The 25179-nt window shown below is 38.0% G+C and overlaps 1 protein-coding gene and 1 long non-coding RNA gene across 3 annotated transcripts in view; one reads left to right on the forward strand and one right to left on the reverse strand.

Annotated features, from left to right (window-relative positions):
- The window catches only part of LOC306651733, a 495681-nt gene that overhangs the window by 341954 nt on the left and 128548 nt on the right, over positions 1–25179 (forward strand). The gene's annotated exons all lie outside the window — the stretch shown is intronic.
- LOC306650630 (DNA-directed RNA polymerase II subunit RPB3-like) lies at positions 9934–11358 on the reverse strand. The gene is given in 2 exon segments (XM_079122740.1): positions 9934–10927; positions 10930–11358. Coding segments are annotated over 2 exon segments (825 nt in total). The 5' UTR covers positions 11324–11358; the 3' UTR covers positions 9934–10496.

Genomic DNA, 25179 nt, shown 5'->3' on the forward strand with positions numbered 1-25179 from the left:
TTGATTTCTAATTACATTCCATTGTGATCTAATAGAATGCAAGGTATATCTCTATTGTTTTTGTATTTGCTAAGAGTTGCTTTGTGCCCTAAGGTGTGGTCTATTTTAGAGAAGGATCCATTTGCTGCTGAGAAGAATTTGTATTCAGTCATCAATGGATGAAATATTCTATATATATTTGTGAAGTCTAAATTATTAACTGTATTTTTTAGTTCTATGGCTTCTTTATTTAGTTTTTGTTTGGGGGATCTATCCAGTGGTGAGAGAGGTGTGTTAAAGTCACCCAGTATTATTGTGTTGTGGTCTATTTGCTTTTTAAAATAGAGAAAGGTTTGTTTGATGTATGTAGATGCTCCATTGTTAGGGGCAAAAATATTTACAATTGTTATGTCTTGTTGATGTATAATTCCTTTACACAGTATGAAATGTTCTTTGTCCCTTTTGATTAACTTTGGCTTGAAGTCCACTTTCCTGATATGAGGATAGAAACCCTTGCTTGTTTATGAGATCTTTGTGAATGATGTGTTTTTTCCCATCCTTTTTACCTTCAGTCTGTGAATATCTTCTTCTAAAAGGTGAATCCATTGGAGACAGCATATTGTGGGGTCTTGTTTTTTAATCCAGCCTGCCAACTTGTGTCTTGATTGATGAGTTTAGGCCATTAACATTCACTATTATTATTGAGATATGATTATTATTCCATTATTCTTATTCATTTCTGATTTTTAATTTGAATTAGTTTCTCCTTTGATTGACTATTCTTACAGAGTAGTACCTCCCTTTGCTGGTTTTCAGTTTTATTTTTTATTTCTTCTTCATGAAATACCTTATTAAGTTTTGTAGTGCAGACTTTCTAATTGTGAATTCCTTTTTTTCCCCCTTTTATTGTGGTGCTAGACATTGAACCCGTGGCCTTGTGCATGCAAGGCAAGCACCCTACCAACTGAGCTATATCTGCAGCCCCTCTAGTTGTGAATTCTTTTAACTTTTGTGTATTGTGGAAGGTTTTATTTCATCTTCAATTCTGAAGCTTCATTTTGCTGGTTATAGTATTCTTGTTTGGCATCCATTTTCTTTCAAAAGTTGATATATATTATTCCAAGACCTCCTAGCTTTTAGGGTTTGAGTTGAGAAATCAGCTGAGATCTGAATTGGTTTTCGTCAAAATGTGAGCTTTTTTTTTTTTTTCTCTCTCTAGCAGCATTTAGAATTCTATTCTTATTTTGTATGTTGGGCATTTTGCTAATAATATGCCGTCATGTTATCTGTTGTAATTTTGTATATTTGGGCTCCTGTAGGCCTCCTGTATTTGATTTCCATTTTATTCTTAAGATTTGAGAAATTTTCTGACATTATTTCATTGAAAAGATCGTGCATTCCTTTGGTTTGTATTTCCAAGGCTTCTTCTATCCTGATAAATCTTATATTTGGTCTTTTCATGTTATCCCATATTTCATGGATAACATGTTCAAGGTCTCTTAACATCTTTTTTCCATGCTCAACTTTATTTTCAAGATTATATATTTTGTCTTCCTTGCCTGAAACTCTGTCTTCCAAGTGGTCTAGTCTGCTAGTGATGTTTTTCATTGAATTTTTAATTTTATTTTTAATTTGGTTTATTGATTCCTTTATTTTGAAGATTTCTGCTTGATTTTTTTTCAGAATCTCTGTCTCTTTATTGAAGTGGTCTTTCACTTCCTGCATTTTCCCTTGGATTTCACTCCTTATATCATCCTTTTCCATGGAGATCAGTTTAACTATGAACATTTTAAACTTCTCTAACATTTCTTCCACTTGTGGTGTCAATGGATTCTGTTGTTGAAGTATTTTGGTTTGTTCGAGGTGATTTGTTCCCCTGCTTTTTCATGTTGTTTGTGTTACCCATTGAACAGTATGAATCTGAGGGAGTAGAGTTTCTACCCTGGGGACTTACAGTGTCCCTGAAGGTTTCCAGTACCTCACAGTTTAGGGGGACATGAGTAATAACAACCACCAATGCAAACAATATACAGTCTTAAACAAAATAGTTCCTGCCATGACATCTACAACGTCAATTGTCATAATAAACAGAAATGATATGATCTGTTATTGCCAACAGTAAAAACAGTGTTTGTAAAAGGATTTACAATTTTGAACAGTGAACAGGAAGAGAACAGAAGTGATATAGGATGTGATGATTATGTGGGAAGAAGAAAGAAAATAGAAGTAAAATATTAAAGGAAGAGTGAAAGAGAACAACAGAGATTGGCTCTTAGCAGAAGAAAAGAGAGAAAGAGAAGGGAAACAGATAAGTGAGAGAAAAAAATTTGAAATAAAAATTTAAAAATGTGTAAATAAAAAATGCAAGAATTAAACTGAAATATAAAACATCCTAGTCCTTAAAAATACTGATCCATGAAAAATAACTGAAAAATAACTGCCTTCAAAAAATGCTAGAAATGAGAAAAAAGAAACAAATATGAATATATATATGTGTGTGTGTGTGTGTGTGAGTGTATGTGTGTCCATGAACCATTCACATCACAAGTGAACAGAGAAAAGATTAAAGAAATAAAATTAAAAGACAAAAAAGATCTCGATGTAAAGTTAAAGAATTGTTTCTGGAGTTCAAAGCCAGTCTCAACAACCTAGTGAGGCACTAAGCAACTCAGTGAGAACCTGTCTCTAATAAAATATAAAAATGGACTGGAGATGTGGCTCAGTGGTTAAACACCTGCAGGTTAATTCCCCAGTACAGACAGAACCAAGCTTCAGTTCCCTGAACCAGGGCAGCGAGTTCCTGCCCACAGGTTGCCTCAGGGACCAGGACAGGGCAGCCAGGGACTTCCCCAAGCAGCCCGCAGCCCGGCCCCCTCCAGCGGGAGGCGCCTTTCCAGGCTAGCTTCTCGGAGCAGACCGCCCAGTGAGAGCCTTTCCACACAGAGCCAGCCACAAGTCCCCAAGCCAGCGGTGACCTCCGGCCCGCAAGCAGCCTCTGGGACCAGGGCAAGGCAGCCAGAGACCTCTCCAGGCGGACTTGCCCCCCGGCCGCAGGCTTTTTCCACAGGACAATCCAAGATGGTGGACAAGAGGGTGACTGCATCTCCAGTTGCTCCAGAACCCAGGATTCAAGAAGGGGAGGCATTGAGAGACTCAGACTAAAATAGAACCTTGGGATGGTCTCCCCCACCCGGTGAAGCGGTGAAGCGCTGCCCGGGTGGCAGGCCCGGATTCGGGTGGCTTATTAGAGTAAGGCAGAGCAGCAAGAGTCCTCCCCAGGTGGCCCTGCCCACTCCGGTGGTGGGCTCCTCCCACAGGGCCAGATTCTCCAGCATCTCGGAGCAGGCCCCCCCGTGAGAGCCTTTGTGCACAGAACCAAGCTTCAAGTCCCTGAACCAGGGCGGCGAGTTCCTGCCCACAGGTTGCTTCAGGGACCAGGACAGGGAAGCCAGGGACTTCCCCAAGCAGCCCGCAGTCCGGCCCCCTCCGGCGGGAAGCACCTTTCCAGGCTAGCTTCTCGGAGCAGACCCCCCCCAGTGAGAGCCTTTCCACACAGAGCCGGCTCCAAGTCCTGGAACCAGTAGAGGATTAGGGGCAGCTTTCCTTGGAGGCACTGCATTATCAAGTTACTCCAAGATTTCAGGCTACTGAAGGCAGGAAGGTGATACACTGGAAATCTGCAGGGACAATATAAGCCAATAGAAGAATTCTGAAATATCACAAAGTCCCACTGATATCCGACCAATATGAGAAAACAAGGGAAGAAAATGTCTCAAACAAACCTAGATACTATATAAATAAAACCCAATGACAGCACAGCAGAAGAAATATCAGAAAGGGAGTTCAGAATGTACATAATTAAAACAATCAGGGAAGCAAATGAGGAGATGAAAGAGCAAATGCAGGCATTAAATGATCGCACCAATCAACAGTTAAAGGAGCAAATATGAGAAGCAAGAGATCATTGCAATAAAGAGTTAGAGATATTGAAGAAAAACCAAACAGAAATCCTTGAAATGAAGGAAACAATAAACCAAATTAAAAACTCCGTAAGAAAGCATAACCAATAGGATAGAACACCTGGAAGACAGAACCTCAGATATTGAAGACAAAATATTTAATCTTGAAAACAAAATTGACCAAACAGAAAAGATGGTAGGAAATCATGAACAGAATCTACAAGAATTATGGGATATCATGAAAAGGCCAAATTTAAGAATTATTGGGATTGAGGAAGGCACAGAGAAACAAAACAAAGGAATGAACAATTTATTCAATGAAATAATATCAGAAAATTTCACAAATCTGAAGAATGAAATGAAAAACCAAGTACAAGAGGCTTATAGGACTCCAAATATACAAAATTACAACAGACCCACACCAAGGCATATTATAATGAAAATACCTAATGTACAAAATAAAGACAGAATTTTAAAGGCCACGAGAGATGAGAATCAAATTACATTCAGGGGAAAACCAATAAGAATATCAGCAGATTTTTCATTCCAGACCCTAAAAGCTAGAAGGGCCTGGAACAACATTTACCAAACCCTGAAACAAAATGGATGCCAACCAAGAATCTTATACCCAGCAAAACTTACTTTCAGATTTGACGATGAAATAAGATCCTTCCATGATAAACAAAAGCTAAAGGAATTTACAAAAAGAAAGCCAGCATTGCAGAACATTCTCAGCAAAATATTCCATGAGGAAGAGATGAAAAACAACTATGCAAATCAGCAACGGGAGGAACTAGCCTAAAGGAATAGCCAAATAAAGGGGAAACCAAATCATGTCAAAAAACAAAAATGAGTCAAATGACTGGGAATACAAATCATATCACAATAATAACCCTGAATGTTAATGGCCTGAACTCATCAATCAAAAGACATAGACTGGCAAAATGGATTAAAAAGAAAAATCCAACAATTTGCTGCCTGCAAGAGACTCATCTCACAGAAAGAGACACCCATAGACTAAAGGTGAAAGGATGGGAAAAAACATACCATGCACACAGACACAGCAAAAAAGCTGGAGTATCCATCCTCATTTCAGATAATGTGGACTTCAAGCCAAAACTAGTCAGAAGGGATAAAGAAGGACATTACATACTGCTTAAGGGAAGCATAAATCAGCAAGACATAACAATCATAAATATCTATGCCCCGAACATTGGCTCATCCATGTATGTCAAACAAATCCTTCTCAATTCCAGAAATCAAATAGACCACAACACAATAATACTAGGTGATTTTAACACACCTCTCTCACCTCTGGATAGATCGTCCAAACAAAAATTGAATAAAGAAACCATAGATCTCAATAACACAATCAACAATTTAGACTTAACTGACTTATATAGAATATACCATCCAACAAAGAACAAATACACTTTCTTCTCAGCAGCACATGGATCCTTCTCTAAAATAGACCATATATTATGCCACAAAGCTACTGTTTAGCAAATACAAGAAGATAGAGATAGTACCTTGTACTCTATCAGATCATAATGGATTGAAATTAGAAAAAATGACAGAATAAAAAACAGAAACTTCTCCAATACCTGGAGATTAAATAATACACTATTATATGATGAATGGATAACAGAAGACATCAGGAGGGAAATAAAAAAATTCTTAGAAGTAAACAAGAACAAAGACACATCATATCAAAATCTCTGGGACACTATGAAAACAGTACTTAGAGGAAGATTTATTTCATGGGGTGCATTCAACAAAAGAAGTAGAAATCAACAAATAAACGACTTAACACAACAGCTCAAAGCCCTAGAAAAAGAAGAGCAGACCAACACCAAAAGTAGTAGAAGACAGGAAATAGTTAAAATCAGAGCCCAAATCAATGAAATTGAAACAAAAGAAACAATTGGAAAAATTAACAAAATAAATAGTTGGTTCTTTGAAAAAATAAACAAAATTGATAAACCCTTAGCCACACTAACAAAGAGAAAGAGGGAGAAAACTCAAATTACTAAAATTCGGAATGAACAAGGAAATATCACAACAGACACGAGTGAAATACAAAACATAATTAGAAGCTATTTTGAAAATCTATATTCCAACAAAACAGAAAACCTCAAAGACATCAACAAGTTTCTAGAGACATGTGCATTACCTAAACTGAACGAGGAGGACATACACAACTTAAATAAATCAATTTCAAGCAATGACATAGAAGAGGTCATCAAAAGCCTACCAACAAAGAAAAGTCCGGGACTAGATGGGTTCTCAGCCGAGTTCTACAAAACCTTTAAAGAAGAGCTCATTCCAATACTCCTGAAAGTACTCCATAAAATAGAAGAGGAGGGAACCCTCCCAAACTCATTCTATGAAGCCAATATCACCCTGATACCTAAACCAGACAGAGACACATCAAGGAAAGAAAATTTCAGACCAATATCCTTAATGAACATCAATGCAAAAATTCTCAACAAAATTTTAGCAAATCGCATCCAAAAATATATTAAAAAGATAGTGCACCACGATCAGATGGGTTTTATCCCAGGGATGCAAGGTTGGTTCAACATCCAGAAATCGATAAATGTCATTCACCATATCAACAAACTAAAAATTAAGAATCCATGATTATTTCAATAGATGCAGAAAAAGCATTTGATAAAATATAGCATCCCTTCATGCTCAAAACACTAGAGAAAATTGGGGTAGTGGGAACATTCCTTAACATTGTAAAGGCCATCTACGCTAAGCCCATGGCCAATATCATTCTAAATGGTGAAAAACTGAAAGCATTCCCCCTAAAAACTGGAACAAGACAGGGATGCCCTCTTTCACCTCTTGTATTTAATACTGTTCTTGAGACTCTAGCCAGAGCAATTAGACAAACCAAAGAAATTAAAGGGATACGAACTGGAAAAGAGGAACTCAAACTATCCCTGTTCGCTGATATGATTATATATTTAGAGGAACCTGAAAATTCCACCAGAAAACTCTTAGAACTCATAAGTGAATTCAGTAAAGTAGCAGGTTACAAGATCAATGCTCATAAATCCAACGCATTTTTATACATAAGTGATGAATCTTCAGAAAGATAAATTAGGAAAACTATCCCATTCACAAAAGCCTCGAAAAAAATAAAATACTTGGGAATCAATCTCACAAAAGAGGTGAAAGACCTCTACAATGAGAACTACACAACACTAAAGAAAGAAATTAAAGAAAACCTTAGAAGATGGGAAGATCTTCCATGTTCTTGGATAGGCAGAATTAATATTGTCAAAATGGCCATACTACCAAAAGTGCTATACAGATTCAATGCAATTCCAATTGAAATCCCAATGGTGTACCTTACAGAAATACAGCAAGCAATTATGCAATTCATCTGGAAGAATAAGAAACCCAGAATAGCTAAAGCAATCCTCAGTAGAAAGAGCGAAGCAGGGGGTATCGCAATACCAGATCTTCAACTCTATTACAAAGCAATAGTAACAAAAACGGCATGGTATTGGTACCAAAATAGACAGGTAGATCAATGGTACAGAATAGAGGACATGGACACAAACCCAAATAAATACAATTTTCTCATACTAGACAAAGGTTCCAAAAATTTGCAATGGAAAAAAGATTGCCTCAACAAATGGTGCTGGGAAAACTGGAAATCCGTATGCAACATAATGAAACTAAATCCCTATCTCTCCCCTGCACAAACTCAAGTCAAAATGGATCAAGGACCTCGGAATCAGACCAGAGACCCTGCATCTTATAGAAGAAAAAGTAGGTCCAAACCTTCAACTTGTTGGCTTAGGATCAGACTTCCTGAACAGGACTCCCATAGCACAAGAAATAAAAGCTAGAATCAACCACTGGGATAGATTCAAACTAAAAAGGTTTCTCTCAGCAAAGGAAACTATCGGTAATGTGAAGAGAGAGCCTACAGAGTGGGAGAATATCTTTGCCACTCATACTTCAGATAAAGTGCTAATTTCCAGAATCTATAAAGAACTCAAAAAACTCTACACCAAGAATACAAATAATCCAATCAACAAATGGGCTAAGGAAATGAACAGACACTTCACAGAAGAAGATGTACAAGCAATCAACAGATATATGAAAAAATGTTCAACATCTCTAGTAATAAGAGAAATGCAAATCAAAACTACCCTAAGATTTCATCTCACCCCAATTAGAATGGCGATTATCAAGAACACAAGCAACAATAGGTGTTGGCGAGGATGTGGGGAAAAAGGTACACTCATACATTGCTGGTGGGGTTGCAAATTAGTGCAGCCACTCTGGAAAGCAGTATGGAGATTCCTCAGAAAGCTTGGAATGGAACCACCGTTTGACCCAGCTATCCCGCTCCTTGGGCTATACCCAAAGGACTTAAAATCAGCATACTACAGAGATACGGGCACATCAATGTTCATAGCTGCTCAATTCACTATAGCCAGATTGTGGAACCAACCTAGATGCAGTTGATGAATGGATAAAGAAACTGTGGCATATATATACAATGGAATATTACTCCGCCATGAAGACTCATAAAATTATGGCATTTGCAGGCAAATGGATGAAATTGGAGGATATCATGCTAAGTGAGATAAGCCAATCTCAAAAAACTAAAGGACGAATGATCTCGCTGATAAGCGGATGAGGACATATAAGGGGGTGTAGGAGGGGTTAGTGTTAGGGTTAGGGTTTGGGATAAGGAGGGTGGTAAGAATGGAGGAAGGAAGGACTGTATAGAGGGAAAATAGGGGTGGGAGTGGTGGGGGGGAAGGGGAAAAATAACAGAATGAATCAAACAACATTGCCCTATGTAAATTTATGATTTTTAATTAAAAAAAAATTCCCCAGTACACCCCAAAAATGTTCCGTTGGCAGTCAAAAGATTCTCAGTTTCCCTTCTCAGCAGTGTTAGGTGGAGTTCCCAGAGGTGGGCTTTACACTTAGGTAGGCTCCAGGTTCATTGAATTGAGATTGCTCTGAAGATTTTAAATCAGTGCAACTCCTGGACTCAGCAGTTGCCCTTCCAAGACGAGAGGCTGCACCTCAGGAATCTCCCCTGCGTTCCGTGGTGGAGGAAACAATCCTTAGTCCCTTCTTTCACCCACTTACCCCATGTTTCTTGATTTCTCAGGTTCAGCCTCCAATCTCAATCACTCCCACCCCAGCCCTTTCGAATTCCAGGCTGGACGAGTCTCTTCAAACCAGTCCTGCAAGCATTCAGATTGAAGGGGAGTGAGGAAATAGGGACCACGACCAGGATTCCTCTGTGTAAACCCCTCTCCATATTTGATTTTCTCCTGGTCACTTAGGCACACCTTGTCATGCTGTGTGGGTTTGCCAGGCCTGCATTTAGGGTTAAACTCAGTTGCCAGGAATAAGTTACCCCAGCTGTTGACCCTGTGCCAAAGCTGCAGAATGGTTCCTTTCTCTATCCTTCTCAGGCAGCCAGGAGAGTTGTAGCTTTTGTTGTCCCCCTACTTCTGCCCATACACAAGGGCATTGTGCAGCAAACTTGTCAGGTTAACTGAGCTGTGTCTTTGATCTCTGATCTCTCCATTGCCAGACATACCTCAGGCCTTCTAAAAATGCAGATTCCTTTAATTTTCTTATCCCTCCACTTTGTTCACAGAGGAGAGGGAGGACTGCTCCAGCAGGTGCCACTTGTGTCATTGGTGGTGGCAGTACTGGAATTTCTTCCTTATTTTATTATATCCAACTCCCTGAGTTACTGATCTGCTTTAAGTGTCCAGAATTAATTGCCGTTAAAATTCCTTTCTTTTTCACCCACCTTGCTGAGAAGCTGCATAATTGCTTTCTTGGTTTTATACCACAAGGCAACCAGGAAAGTGACCTCCTCTATTCTGCCATCTTGGAAAAACACCTTGATATAATTTCAATCTTAAATTTGTTAAGACTTGTTCTTTTGTCTCACATATGATTTCTTTTTTTTTTTTTTTTTTTTCTGCAGGCGTTCAAACAGCATGTTTATTTGTGGGGGGTGTATCCTAAAGGATTACTTCTCAAATTAGGGACACTCAGCAATTTGAAGTGCCAGTAGCCTGGACCTGGGGGAAAGAACCAGGAGCATTTATCAGCTGCCTAAATGAAGGTTCTAGCACTCAGTAACACCAAAACCCTAAGATACAGCTGTGAGAATTCCTTCTTTTTGGACAGAAAGGGTATTAAAGAGCTGGAATCACCAGGAGTCCAGCTCAGTGGTTCTCAGAAGGGAAGCAGTATGGCCCTCTGCTGGTGTGCTAGGAAATGGGATGGAAGGGATGTTTTGGGTTCTGGGGAACACTATTAGCAATTAACAGATAGGGTCAGGGATGCTCAATATCTCGTAAAAACTGTCCTACCCTAAATTCCAGTGGTGTTCCTGGTAATCTTATCTGCAGCCCCCTATAGCCAACACTGATGGCCTGTCATGAGGCATGAACAATAGTCCAGAGCTCCGAAACCAGAAGGTCTCAGAGACCTGAAAGCTAGCTACTGTCTTGAATCCTCACTTTTGCTGAAACAGGTGAGCTGAAGCTAGTTTATGGTTAGCACATCACTTTGGATCTCGTGGCTTAACTGCGTCTGTAAATCACTCAGCTTCTTCTTTAATCCAGAGAGGGCTGAGAGGACAATGGTTTCAGGGCGCAGAGAACCACAGGACTCCACGTTGTAGTAAAACCTTTCTGGCTTGCCATTGGGGTCATAGGGAGCCTGTGACTCATCCTCATCCAGCTCTGAGTATTCACTCTTTGGCCATTCCTCAGGCTTGGGGTACACTGTGTGCCTCAGGGCATTGTCTGGATCATATTCAAAAGCCACCCCTGCAGTGGGGTTCCACTTGGCATGTTCCTTGCCAAAGCCCTTTTTGGCATAGGCTCGAAGTCTCAGCTCCTGGCCTTTTCTCAGCTTCACGATGAGGATGTCATCCTGCTCCACGTAGTCATTGGGGTCATTATCTCGGTTCAGGATGTTACCGGAATGACCCGGGGGCTGTGGGAGATGAGGTCTCGAGACGTGACGTGCCGTGTCTGGTCTTCATTACACCGCACGTCAAGGGTGAACTCCACGGAGCACTCAGGGCAGAACTCGTCACACGTGCAGTCCCGAGAGTACTGCAGCTTGTCCACAATGTCATCACTAGTGAGGGGAATCAGTCCAAGCCTGTGAGCAATGAACTCATCATGAAGGACTGAGGAATTGGCATCAATCTGAACCCAGTGAATAGCTATTATGGGGACCTCGGCGATGAAGACTCTCGGAATAGAATTGGCCACTGCCAGGTCGGTATTCTCAATGATGAACTTGACGTTCTCGTCGGTGAGCTCCGTGATCCGCACCGTGGGCTGGTTGGCGTGCGGCATAGCGCCTTGCGGCCAGTCGCCCCCTGCATCGGCCCTGCTGCTCACATATGATTTCTTCTAGGGAATATTCTATATGTACCTGAGAAGAATGTATATTCCCTCACTGTTGGATAGAAGATTCTATAGGTTCTATTTGGTCTAAAACTTTAAAACTAATGTTTCTTTGTTGGTTTTATGCCAAGATGATCTGCCTGTTGCTGAAAATGGAGTAGTGAAGTCCCTTACTATTATTGTATTGCCATATATCTCTCCCTTTAGATTTGTGTGTGTGTGTGTGTGTGTGTTTATGTGTGTGCGCACACACACATACAAGTGGGGACTAAACCCACTTCCTTGCACATGCTAAGTATGCATTTTACACTCCAGCCCTATCTGTTAGCCTTTTAGGTCTTTTAATATTTGCATTGTATATTTAGGGTCTCTAATATTGGATACCAAGATATTTATAATTGTTTTATCCTTTTAATTAATTTTTAAAATTTGTTCCAATTAGTTGTACATGACAGAAGAATGCATGTATACATTTTGATAAATCATACATAAATGAAGTATAATTTCTCATTTTTCTGATTGTACATATTGTAGGATCACATTGGTCATGCAGTCACATATGTACATGAGATAATAATGTCTGTTTCACCCTAATTATCCTTCCTACCCCCGTACCCCTTCCCCTCCTTTCACTCCCCTCTACTCCCCTCCAATCTAAAGTAGCTCTGTTCTTCCCTAGCACCACCTCCCCTTATTGTGAATTAGCATTCGCTAATCAGAGAAAACATTCAGTCTTTGGTTTTTTGGATTTGGCTTATTTCATTTAGCATGATATTCTCCAACTCCATCCATTTACCAGCAAATGCCATAATTTTATTCTTCTTTAAAGTTGAGTAATATTCCATGGTGTGTGTGTGTGTGTGTGTGTGTGTGTGTGTGTGTATGTATATGTATGTATATATATATATATATATGTATATATATATCACAGTTTCTTTATCCATTCATCTGTTGAAGGGCATCTAGGTTGGTTCCATAGTTTAGCTATTGTGAGTTGAGCTGCTATAAACATTGATGTGGATGCATCACTGTAGTATGCTGATTTTAAGTCCTTTGGGTATAAAGGGAGGAGTGGGGCAGCTGGGTCAAATGGTGGATCCATTCCAAGTTCTTTAAGGAATCTCCACACTGCTTTCCATAATGGTTGCACCAATTTTCAATCCCACCATCAATGTATAAGTGTACCTTTTCCCCCACATCCTTGCCAACATTTATTGTTGCTTGTATTCTTGATATTTGCCATTCTGATTGGAGTGAGATGAAATCTTAGAGTAGTTTCAATTTGCATTTCTCTAATTATTACAGGTGTTGGATATTTTTTCATATATTTGTTGATTGATTGTATATCTTCTGTGAAGTGTCTGCTCAGTTCCTTAGCCCATTTATTGATTGGGTTATTTGGGTTTTTATGTTTTTTTTTTTTTTTTTTTTTTGGTGTTAAGGTTTTTGAGTTCCTTATTTATCTTAGAGATTAATGCTTTATCTGAGATGCATGTGGTAAAGATTTTCTTCCAGTCTGTAGGCTCTCTCTTCACATTATTGACTGTTTCTTTTGCTGAGAAGAAGCTTTTTAGTTTGAATCCATCCGATTTATTGATTCTTGATTTAACTTCTTGTGCTTTAGGGATTTTGTTAAGGAAATCAGATCCTAGGCTGACATGGTGAATTGTTATATCCTCTTAATTGACTTATTTATCAATGGCTTGACTTACTTTTTCTTTCTTTCTTTGTGGATTGAAGATCAAACCCAGGTCCTTGCACATACCAAACAAACACTCTACCAGTAAGCTATACCTCTGAAACCCCTATGATGACTTTCCTGTTTCTTTTTATCATTTTTGTCTATTTTGCCTAATATAACTATAGCTACATATGCTATCTTTAGATTTCCATTTGCACAGAGTATCTTTTCCATTCCTTCATTTTTAGCCTATATGTATCCTTAAGGGTGAAGTGAATTCCATATACATAGCATATAGCTGAATCTTATTGTATTTTTATCCATTCAGTCACTTCATGTTTATTTTAATTTTAATTTTATTTCTTGCAGTATTGCTGATTGAACCCAGTACCTCATGCATGCTAGGTAAGTGCTCTACCACTGAGGTGCATCCCCATACCAGTCCTCTTAATTTTTTATTTTGAGAAATGGTCTCACTAAGTTGCCCAGGCTGGCCTCAAACTGTGATGCTCCTTAACTCAGCCTCCCTAGTCACTGGGATCACAGGTGTGCACCAACACGCCTAGCTCACCCCTTGTCTCTTAATCCATTTACATTCAAGATATGATGTGTATGTAAGCACTTACTTCTGCCATTTGTTGTTTTCTGGTTGTTTTGTAGGTTCTTTCTTTCTTTCTTTCTTTCTTTCTTTCTTTCTTTCTTTCTTTCTTTCTTTCTTTCCTTCCTTCCTTCCTTCCTTCCTTCCTTCCTTCCTTCCTTCCTTCCTTCTTTCTTTCTCTCTTGCTATTTTTTCTTAGTAACTTGATGATTTTCTGTGGTAGTGTGCTTTGGTTTCTTTTTAAAAATCTTTTGTGTGTCTACTATAGGTTTTGACTCTAGTTATCATAAGGCTTACAAAAAATTTCTTATACTTAAAACAGACTAGTTTAAACTGATAACATTTTTCTTTTTATTATTTCAAATTTATTTATTAGTATAATTATGACTTATAGAATGAGCATCATATTCTGCGGTTCTTTTTGAAAAAATTGTTTTTGTAGCTGCAGATGGACAGCATGCCTTTATTTTATTTGCTTACTTTTATGTGGTGCTAAGGATCGAACACAATGCCTCACACATGCTAAGCAAGCACTCTGCCACTGAGCTACAGCCTCAGCCCCCATATTCTACAGTTCCTCTGCATATACTCCCAAGATTTATTTAAAAAAATATTTTTTTAGTTATCAATGGACATTTATCTTATTTATATGCGGTGCTGAGATTCGAAGCCAGTGCCTCACACATGCTAGGCAAGCACTTGCTCGAACACTGAGCTACAACCCCAACTCCCAAGATTTATTTCTTAATTTATAAAACATATATTTCATTTTTTAGAATTAAAAATATTATTTTTAATGCAGATAATTTCCAGCTTTTTAAAAATTTTTTTGTGATAATGGGGAATTTCCAGCTTTGAGTTATTTATTCATTTCTTTTTTACCATCTTTGAGTGGGACTATATCTATATAGAGATATATATAGTATATCTTTACATCTCTATCTATCTATCAATCTATCTATTTTTTGTACTAGGGATTTAACCCAGAGGTGCTTAATCTCTGAGCCACATCCCTAGTCCTTTTTAAAAAATATTATTTAGTTGTAGATTGACATGTCTTTATTTTTTTATTTTTTTGTGGTGCTAAAGATCAAACCCAGTGCCTCATACATGCTAGGTAAGCACTCTACCACTGAGCCACAATCCCAGTCCCATCCCCATCCCTTTTTTTATCTTTTATTTTTTAATTAATTAATTATTTGTGTGTGTGTGTGTGTGTGCTGGGGATTGAACCCAGGGGCCTTGCACATGTGAGGCAAGCACTCTACCAACTGAGCTGCATCCCCACCCCTTTATCTTTTATTTTGAGATAGGACCTCAATAATTTGCTTAGGACCTTGCTAATTTGCTGAGGCTGGGTTTGCATCTGCAATCTTCTTGCCTCATCCTCCCAAGTCACTGGAATTATAGGCATGTGCCACCGAGTCTGGCTGAGTGAAATATTTTGATATTCCTACTTCTAATATTTTATTTTCAATTATATTGAAATACATATATTTTATGTCAGCATTGTATAAAGACCTTGCTGGTTTTCTCTATGTGTAAGCTGATAACTTTGATTACCTAAATGTTCTACACATTCACTCCCCTTTCAATATTTAGTGTTTTGGTATCACAACATGCCTTTTGATGAAATGAATCTCTTAAAAAATCAGAGTTATGGTTGTCTTCAATAGATTTGTTTGTTAACCTCCATATAGTTGAAATATATTTGACATATCTTTATAGTACTCAGGTTTTCCAAATTTGACTGTTTGCTTACTGTTTACACTGAGTTTCATACTTCTGTGTGTTACTAATAAGAATCCTTTTCTTCCAGGTTAAAGAACTCTACTTAGAATTTTCTGTAAAGCAGATCTAGTGGTCATAAACTCTTTTATCTTTTGTCTGGCAAAGTGTTTATTTCTCCCTCATTGCTGAAGGACTGTTTAGCTGGGTATGCTTAGTTAAAGGATAATCCCACTCTACACTGGCCTGCAAGGTTTCTGCTGAGAAATTTCTGATATCCATACCTAATTATCTCTTGTACGTAATATGTTTCTATTGTCTTGCTCCTTTCAAAATTGTGTTTGATATTATTAGTTTGATTATAGTGGGTGTTGGGGAAGTCTTCTTTGTGTTGAATTCAATTTGAGGCCACCGATATTCCTGTAGTTGAATAGTTATTTCTTTTCCCAATTTGGGAAATTTTTAGCCATCATTTATTTAAATAAACTTTTTGGGTTTTTTTTCTCATTCTTTTCTCCTTCTGAAACTCTTATTATGAAAATATTGGTTTTCTTGATTTTGTATCATCAGTCCTGTAGACTTTCTTCATTCATTTGTGTGTGTGTGTGTGTGTGTGTGTGTGTGTGTGTGTGTGTACCAGGGATTGAACTCAGAGACATTCAACCACTGCGCCACATTCCCAGCCCTATTTTGCATTTTATTTAGAGACAGGGTCTCACTGAGTTGCATAGTGCCTTGCTGTTGCTGAGACTGACTTTGAACTCAAAATCCTCCTGCCTCAGCCTCCCCAGCCGTTGGGATTACAGGCATGTGCCACCGTGCCCAGCCATTCATTTTTATTCTTTTTTCTCTTTCTCCTCTGAAGAGATCATTTCAAATGATTGGTGTTCAAATTCATTAATGTTTTCTTCTGCTTGATCTAGTGTGCTGGTGAAGCTTTCTGTTGCAATTTTAGTCCAGTCATACTTTTCAGCTCCAAAATTCCTGATTTTTAAATGTTCTCTATATCTTTTTCTTAGCTTCTTTCACTTTTCTTTTTCTTCCCCATTGATATTGTTATCCTGGCTTCATTAAATTGTTTGCATTCTCTCACACTCAGGGGTTCTTGGCAGGCTGTAGCAGGCTGCAGGACTGCTGTTAATGCCACTGAGAGCCTTAGCAGAGAAGCCCACTGGAGATCATGGCAACTCCTATAACATGGCTGATATTGAAAGAGCCCATCTCTCTTCTTTTTTCTCCACAATCTCCAGAATGTTTCATCTATTCTAATTCCCCTAGAGATCTGGGTGGGATGAAACTGAAGCTGGTCAATCAGACAGCATCTTGAAATGCAGATGATAGTCAATATTTACCCTGCTCTATTTTTCCCTGGAAAGTGAATGCACAACCCAGGGGGTTCTCTGCACTGGGCAATGCTGGCTTTAGAAATGGGATGATGTAGATCAGGTGAAACTGTCCTTCCTACCCTTTTTATGTGGTTCTTTTTATATTTTTTCTTCCATTGTACTGTTGTGACTGTGTAAATGGATCCTAAACTTTTCTAGAATTCTTTATACTTATGGATACATGCCAAATTCTTGCTCTGTACAGGGAAGAAGGAGAATGGATCTCAACTGCATCAGCATGCTAACTGAATTGGCAATCTCTCTTCATTTTTAAGTAAACTTTTACTGGGTTCCATGTATTATCTATCTACCTATTTTTTTTTTTTTTTTTTTTTTAGTGAGATGTGGCCTAGATATGTTGCCCAGACTAGCCTTGAGCTCATGATCCTCCTGCTTCAGCTCTCCAAGTTGTTGGGATTATAAATGTGTACCACTGTGCCCAACTGGTTACAATATTCTTGGTTGACAAAGGTTTTCTTTTACTATTTTATCTTTGCATTGCTTTTTTCACCTTCATTGATTCTGACAAGAAATCAGAATGTTAACCACATTGGGGATCCCTTTAACATGATAAGTCCATCTTTCTTTCACTGATTTCAAGGTTTTCTTTTTGCCCTTTAATGCTTTCGCTGTAATGTCTTGGTTTTGATATCTTTGCATTTATCATCCTGGGGTTTGTTGATATGCATAGATGTAGAGTTTTCATGATATTTGGGAAGTTAACAGCCATTATTTATTTAAATATTGTCACTGTTTCTTGCTTCTTCTACCTCATATTACCCTTATACATGTTCTGGTTCACTTATTGCAATTGAGAATAATCAGCAGTTCCATGAGAGCCATAAGGGTTTTTTTGCATACTAGGGATTGAACTCAGGGGCACTTGACCACTGAACCACATCCCCAGCCCTATTTTGTGTTTTATTTAGAGACAGGGTCTCACTGAATTGCTCAGGGCCTCGCTTTTGCTGAGGCTGGCTTTGAACTCTTGATCTTCCTGCCTCAGCCTCCCAAGCTGCTGGGATTATAGGGCATACAGGAAGATATCACCACATATTACAAGCCATAAGTTTTTTTCCCATATGTTCACCATTTTTTCTTTCTGTTCTTCACATTGCATACTCTATCAATCTCCATTCACTTTCACCATTTCTTTTTTCTAGATGCTCAAATCCACTATTGAATCCTTTTAGTCAATATTTGATTTTGTTTAATATAGTTTTCAACTACAGAATTTCGTCATGACCGTCTTTTTATACTTTCTATTTCTTTATTAATCTTCTCTGTTTTAACATATTTTTGTAGTGTACTCGTTTACTTCTTAAACATGATTTCCTTTTGTTCCTTGAACATATTCCTCTTAGCTGCTTTGGAGGCTTCATATACTAATTTTCGTATTGGGCCTTTTCAAACATTTTCTCTTGTCCCAATCCCCTATATGGGACACATTTATCTGTTTCTGTAACTGAGTCTTTTTTTTTTTTTTTTTTTCCCCCAAACTGGATGTTTTATATAATATAATGTGGCAAATCCTGATCCCCTCACCCAGGGTGTGTCCTTGTTTTATTTTTTATTTTTTATTTAGTGACTTGGTTGAGCTATTTCATTGAAATGTACTTTCCTTTCAATGTTCAGTTTCTGATATTTCTCCTCAAAAGACAGGTTTGATAATTTGCAGAGTCATCCTGCAATGACAATGGCTTTAGTAGGTTTCTCTTTTATTGAGTCTTTCCTTGATGTCCCTGTTAAGCCATCTGCCTCTCTGAATATTAAACCTAACTGCTCACATCCACTAATTCCCTGTTGATTACTCTATTGTTTTTGGCAATCCCCTGGATCATAAATTATTTCACAAGCTCATCCAACTAAAATTTGATCTTCTTTCCAGAGACAGTCGGTTAGAGCAGTCTTTGAGGATTAATTCAACCTCAGAAGAACTCTTATTGGCTGTCTCCTTTTCAGATACTTTTAGACTTCTTCTTGGTCTATGAGTTTAGCTTATGGCTCTCTCATGGAGCTACCAATTATTCTCAATTGCTTAAAAGAAAATTATTGTTTCTACAGTACCATTAGGCTTCAGCTTACCCTCAATGTGTTTCACATAGTCAGTTCTTCTGTGGAGAGCTGTTCAGCTTTTGTTCTTATGGCCTGCCTCTCCTACTGAGTGAAATCTTTGTGTCACTGTTACTGTTCTGGAACAGTACATGGGCAGTGGCTCACCTCTCTTTGAGTGGTTTCCCTACTTCATGAGCAGGAAACTGTGCAGTAGTGGTAGCCTCTGGTTTTGCCAGTTTACCTCTCTTGATATGGAAACTGTGTTAAATGAGCAAGCTGGGGTGTGAACATGTGCCCAGTATTTCTGACATGCTCCACCTGAATTGTGGCTTCCATTCTGCAATTATGGGATAGGTCTCCTAAAAAAGAGCCAAATCTCTTAGATGCTCTGACCTTGGTTTATTCACTGAAACAGCTGGGTCAGCTGGTCAATGGACTTGTCATCTTCTCCTTCTCTGGCTACAGCCACAAATTTGTGTAATGTGGTTCTTTGTTGAGGATATGCCTTGGGTCGAGGTCACCACAGCAAAGACTTGTGAGTTCTAAAATTAAGGGGCAGGAGTTGTGTGGGGCAGTGGTCTCAACACTGACAGCTTACCGCATGAGTGGGGAAGTGTTGGACCACAAGACTGTCTTTGCAGAGGCCTCACCAGACTCTGCGCATGGAGCTGACCTGGAATAGTTTCTGCAAGGCAAAGCAAGTTTCATGATATCTGCTGATGTCCTGTCCTCTTCTGGGTAGACACTTCAAGGTTTGGAGTTGAGAGGGAGTTCTGCATTTTCTTCTGTACCTGTGAAGTACAGGGCTTATGTCACACTGAGCTGGAAGTGGGCAGCTAGCATATCATATCATAGGCTCTTACTGTTCTTACTGAGATTTAGTAAATTTTCTTGAACAAAAATTTTTCATTTGGTCTACAACTTTAGGACAATTTTCAAAGTCTATTTTTTAAAAATTTTCACCAGTTATTTGTTTTTTCACTGATCACAAGTTCTGTGGAGCTCCTCATGACATTATGGAAATTGTTTTTCTTCTGCTTTCTTTTGATTAATTTTGCATGATTTGGTTTTCCATTTTTTTACTTTCAATCTGCCTATATGGTTCTATTTGAAGTAAGTTTCATATAGACAGCGAACAGTTGGCTCCATTTTAATATACTCTTTCAATCTCTTTCAGTCAGTGTGTCCTGACCATTCACTTTTGGTGCAATTTTGATATGTTAAGTGTTAAGTTTTCCATTTTACTTTTCCTTTTTGTTTTTTATCTCCATTTTTTCGTTGTCTTTCTTCTGCTGTTGTTCTGTTATTCCTGACTTTCTCTTGGTTTCCTGAACAATGTTTACAATGCCATTTTTATTTATCTGTTGTGTTTTTGAGTTTATATATTTGTATAGCTTGTGTTAGCAGCTGCAGTAGGTATTCCTCATATATACATAATTTAGCACAATCTATTGGTGTGATTTGACCAACTCAAGTGCAGAAACTTTACCTCCTTTTATATTCACTTGCAATATGGTTGTCTTAAATATTTCCTCTCTCCATATTTAGAATTATATCAGACAGTGTTATATTTTTTTTCTTCAACCCATAAACATAATTTAGAAAACTCAAGTGGGGAAGGAGTGCCTTTTATTGAACCCCCATCTTTGTTTTGTTTTTTCTTCCCTGGTACCAATTTTTATATTCCAGGCTTTTTCCTTTTACAATATTGCTTTTCTTTTTAAGAGAATTTCCTTCAGTCAGTCTTTTGTTGTAGAACCACTTTGATGAATCCTCTGAGTTTTTTTCTTCATTTTGATTTTCCATCATTCATGAAGGATATTTTTACTTGATATAGGATTATGAGTTGATAGGTCTTTTCTTTCAACAATGTTATGCTATTTTCTTCTTGTCTCCATTATTTTTCTGATTTTTTAAATTGACAAAATTTATATGCATTTATCATGTAAAATAGGATATTTTGAAATACATATACATTATAGGATGGCTAAAAGGAGTAAATTAACATAGGCATTACCTCATATACTTACAATTTTTTGTGATGAGAACACTTAGAATCTATTCTCCATACTTTCCAAGGACACAATACATTATTATTAACTGTGACTACCCTGTTTACAAGTCATCTTTTGACGTTAGTATTCCTATCTAATCTAACTGAAATTTTGTATCCTTAGACTAACATTTCCCTAACCTCTAGCTCCTGGTAACTATAAGTATTATTGTTTTTGATGAGAAATTCACTGTCTTCCAAATTTTTTTTTCCTCCTATAGGTATCTTTTCTCCCTGCTTGTTTTCCTTTTTTTTTTTTTTTTTTTTTTTCTTTTCTTTTAGTACTCGGGATTGAACCCAGAGGCAAAAAAAAAAAAAAAAAAATTGAGACGGAGTCTCTCTAATTGTTTAGGGCCTTGCTAAATGCTGAGGCTAGCCTTGAAATTGTAGTCCTCCTGCCTCAGCCTCTGTTTCACTGGAATTACAGCCATGTACCATTGCACCCAGCTCCCCGACTGCTTTTTAAAACTTTAATTTGCATTAGTTTTCAGACTATCACATATTTTGTGTGCATTTTTTATTTATTTATTTTTGCAATTCTCACAAATTTTCACAAATTCTAAATTAGTTAACTGTTTGGGAATTACTCAGACTCTGGAATCTGTAGGGTTTTTTTTTTTTTTTTTTTTTTTTTTTTCTTGTCACATTTGGGAAGTTCTAAGCCTTTATCTCTTGGAGATTTATTTTTAGTCTCCACACTTTATCTTCTTACATGACATTGTTGATACAGTCTCACATATCAGTGACAGCACCACATAATTTAATTCTCATTAAGCCTCTGTATTCACTACATACTTAATTAGAAAATGGATTGAAGAAAAAGTTTCATTGAGAATACAGGGATGGGAGGGGATCCAAGATGGCGGACTAGAGGGTGATGCTCTCTCGTTGCTCCAGAACTCAGGATTCAAGAAGGGGAGGCATTGAGAGACTCGGACTAAAATAGAGCCACGGGGTGAGTCTCCCCCACCTGGTGAAGTGCTGCCCAGGCGGCAGGCCCGGATTTGGGGGGCTTATTAGAGTAGGACAGGGCAGCTAGAATCTTCCCCAGGCAGCCCTGCTCCCTCCGGCAGCAGGCGGGGTCCACAGCCAGCTTCTGGGAGCAGGCCACCCAGTGAGAGCCCAAATCCCGGACCCAGCGGTGGCCCCGCCCGCAGGCGGCTTCTGGGACCAAGGCAGGACAGGGAGAGGCTTTCCCCGAGCAGCCTGGCTCCCTCAGGCGGGGGCAGGCCCTGTCTATAGCCAGCTTCTAGGAGCAGGACCGCCCAGTGAGAGGATTTCCACGCAGAACCAGCCCCCAGCCCTGGACCCAGTAGCGGGCTAAGGGCAGCTTTGTTGGGAAGCACTGCATTATCAAGTTCCTCCAAGACTTCAGGCTACTGATAGCTGGGAGGTGATATACTGGAAATCTACAGGGATGCTATAAGCCAACAGAGGAAATCTGCAATATCTCAGAGAATACAGGGATGGCCTTAATGTATAATTCTTCTCCAAAGAATGTATCTCCTCCGGTCCTACAGTTCTTACTTTTCTCTGAAACTTTTAATCAGTTGTTTAGCTGTTTATATTTTTACTTCATCCTCACAGTGCTTCTTGGCAAGATGGTTAGTTTGATAATAACTGCTCTAACAGGAGGAAGACAAATACCTCTACATAGGATTTTTATCTCTCAGACAATTATTTTTCTTAATCTACTTGAAAAATCTGGTGGAAGAAAAAATTGAATGAAGTAGTCATTTAATTTACTATCAAAGACACACTGGAAAGGGGAGTATGCCTCACTTACTCCTGTTTCACAAACATAATGTCTGTCTCAGGGATTCTGGCTTAATGAATATTTGTGGCATGAATGCATGAATAAATGAGAGAACTGGCAAGTATTTCCATTTACTAAGTAGCCTGGGGGAAGTCAGACTGAGAGTTGTTAATGGAATAATATGTATCCTGAAATTTTCATGAATTCTAAATTAGTTAACTGCTAAATATTTTGTAATAGAAAATAATGTAATTAAATGAACTCTATATAGGGAGCCAGCTTTTATCTCTGCAGTTTGGGAATGATCATTTGACTTCTTTTAAAGGAAAGTGTTGAACAGGAAGACCTCAAAACTTCAAACTTTCCACCATATTATCTGTGCCATCCTGTTGATAAGGAGGCAATTACCATATCTTAGATGCCATGGTGACAGTAGGTAGACAATTGTAAGGATAAAGACCTCTTCACTTTTCTTGTTCATTCTCAAGGCTAAGGTGAGTCATGTAGAACACATAACTTATCATATACACACATTTTACACATACAATGTTCATCCAACAAACCCTCTTAACATCTATAGTGTGTTCTAGATTGAAGAAGACATAGTATCCATAGATTAGGATTTAGGAACTTAGTTTTAAGGAAAAAAAAATGAAGAAGAAAAATACTACATTTTATTCACATATATTCATACATGTATATATGTACATATGTTATACATACATACATACAAATACCAATCACATACATGCATGTATATTATATATGTGTGTGCTCATGCATTAGTGTGTATACATATATATGTAATGTATATGTGTGTGTCTGTATATATGTAATTTGTTTTCCAGTACAGGGGATTGAACCCAGGGCCTCACATGTTAGGCAAGTGCTCTCCCACTGATATACATCTCCTGACTACCCTTTAACATTTTTATTTTAGAGACAGGATCATGCTAAATTGCCTAGGCTGGCCTCAAACTGTGATCTTCCTGCCTGAACCTCCTGAGTAGCTGTCATTACAGACTTAAGTCACCACACCCAGCTGGAACATTATATTTTAACAATATGTCCCTTACCTTTGGGCTGCATTCTTTACCTGGAGACTGAAAGAAAGATAAGTACCAAGGATGAGAATTAGATCTGAGAATAATATGAACCAGGGCATCAGGAGAGTATAATATTTTATACTAGTAATGGGAAGAGTGCAAAGTTATGCTTCAGTTTTAGCAATAGTGGGGTTCATTGGTGAAATGTGTATTTGGAGATGACTGAGCTAGACTTGATTCTTTTTTTTTTAACCCAAGAATAATAACAGCAGTGCTAGATGTACTAAAAAAGAAACCAGTCTTGTTCAAATCTGAAACTTAAATAAGGTCAAGGTATTGCTAACTAGTGGGACATATTCTTTCTCCATGGAGGATCCTTTCTTAACCCTTCTACATTCCCAGTGATGTGTTGCTTCTGAGACAAATAAGACATGTCTTCATGGCTTTGGCCCAAAGTATATCATCAATTTGAAATGTAATTGAATTTCTGTCATGCTGTTCTGTCTGTGAGGATTAGATAGTTCAAAACATAAAAATCAATGTGCTGTAACTGAATTTGAAACAATGTGACACCATCAGCAAGCAGTAAAACACAGCAAGAGGATTTAGTAAATACCTGCCTATCTAGGACTTCTCCCAGGAATGATGGAGCTCAAACTTTGGCAAACACACTGAAATTTTTAATGGGATCACCTTTGCCGAAATCATATTTTACCATGTAGATAGAATCAGCATCTTGGGCTTAGGGCTACCCATATACTAGAGTAATATCCCCAGGTGGTGAGAGCATTAATTTTTGACCTGCCTAAGACATTTTGTTCACAGTTAACTCAGCTTAGTTAAAAAGCTTTCTTTTACATTTTATTCTTGCACTGGGCTTGGTTGTTTAATTTCTACAAGAGACAGCATTGAAGAAAACATAAAGCATTTCATTTCCCTGTCCATTTATGGGTGTTAGCAAAATTATTATCAAAATGAAACAAAATGTGGTTTATAATTTTTTTTGTGATAAAGAGAAGACAATCCAGTTTTTCCTTAATGAGCACAAGTAAACCAAGCCTCTCAGAAATAGTAAAACTTTTCTATCTTGTTATCATCCTGTGTTCAGGGTTTGAATATTTGTAGACTTGATGCTTTTACTTATTTAAGTGATCAAAAATTGAAATCTACTTCTTCAAATCCATAACCTTTGAACTACTTAACTTGACAATTTATTTCCTTATATCAGTCCTTAGTACAAAGATACTTATTTGTGCTTTATGTTATTCTCTTACAGGGACTTATATACTAAAAAAAAAAAAAAAAAAAAAAAAAAAAGCAAAAACAAACACAAAAACCTAGTATTCTCACTATGCCATCCTATTTAAAGAGTTTGTTTTTCTTTTTCTTTTTTTTGTATACATCTAAATTTTGGATTAAATCACTGCAAGTTCAATTCTGTCATTGTTATCAATTGCTTTGTAACAAATTATCCTGAATATCAGACCTCAAAACAGCAAATGG

Source organism: Sciurus vulgaris, assembly GCF_902686455.1.
Source record: "Sciurus vulgaris genome assembly, chromosome: X".
NCBI lineage: Eukaryota > Metazoa > Chordata > Mammalia > Rodentia > Sciuridae > Sciurus > Sciurus vulgaris.